General features: G+C 54.2%; 1 protein-coding gene across 2 annotated transcripts in view; it reads left to right on the forward strand.

Moving 5' to 3' along the window:
• The window catches only part of KCNN1 (potassium calcium-activated channel subfamily N member 1), a 21490-nt gene that overhangs the window by 961 nt on the left and 16947 nt on the right, over positions 1-3582 (forward strand). Inside the window, exons 2-4 of one of the 2 annotated variants that reach the window (XM_007461034.1) lie at positions 327-422; positions 2653-3071; positions 3550-3558. In XM_007461034.1, coding sequence (XP_007461096.1) covers positions 327-422; positions 2653-3071; positions 3550-3558 — 524 coding nt within the window. The remainder of the gene's footprint in view (positions 1-326; positions 423-2652; positions 3072-3549; positions 3559-3582) is intronic. The other variant, XM_007461035.1, reaches the window with a different exon arrangement.

Here is a 3582-nt window from a genome sequence, read left to right on the forward strand (position 1 = left end):
GGAAAGAGCTTTCCCTTTTTCAAGAACGGTCAGGACCAGGTTACATGGGTCCCCAAGTGGATGTGAGGACAGAGGGAGATGAGAGCCATGTCAGCCTGTAAACTGGGAAGTGCTACGTCTGCATGAGGTCAGTTTTTATAAACTGTAGAGTGCTGTACCCATGTGAAGCCAGGCTTTATAAGCCGAAGTGCTGGGCCCACCTTGCTCTCAGCCCTGGCCTGAGGAGTAAGGACCGGAGCTTCACTTTCTGAGTGAAGCGACCAGGTTGGAGGTCAGGAGGGCTGCCTGCCCTGACAGTGTCTGTCCTGCCCTCTCTCTTTGTCCAGGAGTCCTTGTACTCATTTGCACTCAAATGCCTCATCAGCCTCTCCACCGTCATCCTGCTGGGCCTGGTCGTCCTCTACCATGCCCGGGAGATCCAGGTCAGTGCCCAGTGGGGTTGGGGCAGCTCCCCTCCCCCAGCCACCTGGGACCCCAGCCCACCTGGGACCTCAGCCCTCTAAGACATAAAAGTATCAGTAGCCTCTTTATAGTAAAAAAAAAAAAAAAAAAGACTTCTGTGGAGACACACTGTTTTAATTTTCATTGATTCTTTGGTAAAGAACACCAACAGTGGGGGAGCAGGAGGTGGGCTGGGGTTCTGGGGCACGTGGATTGTTTTCACAGCCCTGGGTCTTCTGAGGTTTTGCAGCCATGGGGTCCAGTGTTTGTGGCACCAGGCTCCTTTTCCTAGTCCATCGGACCCTGTTTTTGAAAGATTTATCTTGTGCCAGAGAGTCTATTCTCCTATTTCAGGGGTTGATCAAAACCTGGTCAGGCTCCTGGAGAGCCCAGTTCAGGGCTTGTCAGGCAGGCGTTACCACAGCAGGCTGGCACCAAGGCCTGGGAACACCAAAAGGTGTCAGATGTGGCTCTTGAGTCTGGCCTTTGACCCCTGACCTCAAGGAGCCACAGTATGGCAGGAGATGGGTGTAGGAAAATCCTGCCTGCGTTGCACTGTATGCAGACCTGTCAGGGGGCACCCAGGGTCTGGCACGCGGGTCTGGCCCCCTGATCTGGCTGGGGGTTGGGGGGAGGGGGACAGTGACCCCTGAACTAAAGGAAGCAGTTGTGAAGATACAACTATGGACAACAGTCTGGCAGTTCCTTAAACAGATAAACATGGAGTTACCATATGACCCAGCAATTCCCCTCCTAGTTACACACCCAAGAGACACAACAACCTACATCCACACAAAAACTTGTACACGTATGTTCGTAGCAGCATTATTCACAATCGCCAAAAAGTGGAAACAACCCAGATGTCCACTGACTGATGTATGGATAAACAGAATGTGGTCCATCCGTACGATGGAATGCTATTCAGCCAAATGAAAAAATAAGGAAGCACTGTGTGTTTGTAGCACCACAACTGAGTGGCTTAAACAACAGAAATGTATTCTCTCACAGTTCTGGAGGCTGCAAGTCCAAGATCAGGTGCTGGCAGGGTTGGTTTCTCCTGAGGCTCTCTCCTTGGCTTGCAGACGGCCACCTTCTCATTGTGTCCTCACATGGCCTTTGCTCTGTGCTCACACATCCCTGGTATCTCCTCCTCTTCTTATAAAATGACACCAGTCCTGTCGGATTGGGACCCCACTCCTATGACCTCATTTAATCTTAATTATGTCTTTAAAGGCCCTATTTCCAAATACAGTCATACTGGGGGCTAGGGCTTCAACGGATGAATTTTGAGGGGACAAAGTTCAGTCCATAACACTCCACCCTCTGGCCCGCCTTGCAAATCTTTGTCCTTCCCCCATGCAAAATGCACTCATCCCGTCTCAACAGCCCCCAAAGTCTTAACTCGTTTCAGCGTCAACTCTAAGTCCAAAGTCTCATTTAAATATCATCTAAATCAGACATGGGTGAGATTCGAGGTACTGTTCCTCCTGAGACAAAATTTTCCTCCAACTGTGACTAGACAAGTTGTGTGCTTCCAAAATACAATGGTGGAATAAGCATAGGATAGACATTCCAGTTCCACAAGGGAGAAATATGAAAGAAGAGAGGGGTGGCAGGTCCTACACTTCTCTCAGACCTAGCCAGGCAAATTCCGTTAGATTTGAAGGCTGGAGAATGATCTTCCTTGGCTCAGCGTCCCACCTTCGAGGCCCACTGTGGTGGCAGCATTGCCTCGTTGGCCCTGAGTGGTGGCCTTTTGTGACTGCCTTCTTTCACTCAGCTTAATGTTTTCAAGGTTCATCCACATTGTAGCATGTGTCAGTGCTTCATTCCTCTTTATGGCTGAGTAATGTTGCATTGTGTGCAAGGACCACATTTTGTTTATCCATTCATCCATTGATGGACACTTGGGTTGTTTCCACTTTGGGTGCCTGTGAACAGTGCTGCTGTGATTGCGTGCACACAATGAACGACTATTTTCATCTCTTGCCTATATGAGATGGCTGGGTCATTGGTAACTCTGTGTTTGACTTTTGGGGAAACATCTGTGCCACGTTTAGCTTGAATTGTGGCCGACCCTGAGAACTAGGGAGTTTTGCCTTTGAGGCCATGTTTCTTGTAAAAGCCGACGGGGTTTTCGGCTGGGATCTTGCTCCGGGGCCTGGTCTCGTGTCCGAGGCCCACCTCATCCCGCCCGCCTGACCTCCGCAGCTGTTCATGGTGGACAACGGGGCAGACGACTGGCGCATCGCCATGACGTGCGAGCGCGTCTTCCTCATCTCCCTGGAGCTGGCCGTGTGCGCCATCCACCCGGTGCCCGGCCACTACCGCTTCACGTGGACGGCGCGGCTAGCCTTCACGTACGCGCCGGCAGCGGCCGAGGCCGACGTGGACGTGCTGCTATCTGTGCCCATGTTCCTGCGTCTCTACCTGCTGGGCCGTGTCATGCTGCTGCACAGCAGGATCTTCACGGACGCCTCCAGCCGCAGCATCGGCGCCCTCAACAAGATCACCTTCAACACGCGCTTCGTCATGAAGACACTCATGACCATCTGCCCGGGCACCGTGCTCCTTGTCTTCAGCATCTCCTCCTGGATCATCGCCGCCTGGACCGTGCGGGTCTGTGAGAGGTGCGCCCCTGACCCCTGATCCCAGTGATCCCAGATGCCCACCCATGACTTTAGTGACCCCAGGGCTCTCCCAGCCATCACTCCGTCCCCATGACTTCTGACCCTGGTGAACCCCATACCTACCCACGACTTCAGACATCCAAGGCCTCCCCCCAGCCATCACTCCATCCCCATAATTCTGACCCTGGTGACCGCCCCGCCCCCCCATACCCAGTCCCTGGCCTCAGTGACAGTCCCTCAAGTGCAGCTCCCTCATCCCCGGGACTCCAGCCCTGTGCCCCCGCTCCCCCCCAGCCCCTACCCTGCACCCCTCTAGGACCCCACCCCTCTTCCTCCTCCCCCTCCCCCCGGGGCCCCTCCACTGGCCCAACCTCTGGCCCAGGGTGGCGGAGGCAGCAGGAGCAGGGACCCCCATCCACCCATTCCCCCCGCAATTCAACCTGCTCTCCCCCCCTCTGCCCGCCCCACCGGACTGTAGGGACAACATGTGAGTCCTACCCCCAGCACACCC

Source organism: Lipotes vexillifer, unplaced genomic scaffold (genome assembly GCF_000442215.2).
Source record: "Lipotes vexillifer unplaced genomic scaffold, Lipotes_vexillifer_v1.1 scaffold469, whole genome shotgun sequence".
Lineage (NCBI taxonomy): Eukaryota > Metazoa > Chordata > Mammalia > Artiodactyla > Lipotidae > Lipotes > Lipotes vexillifer.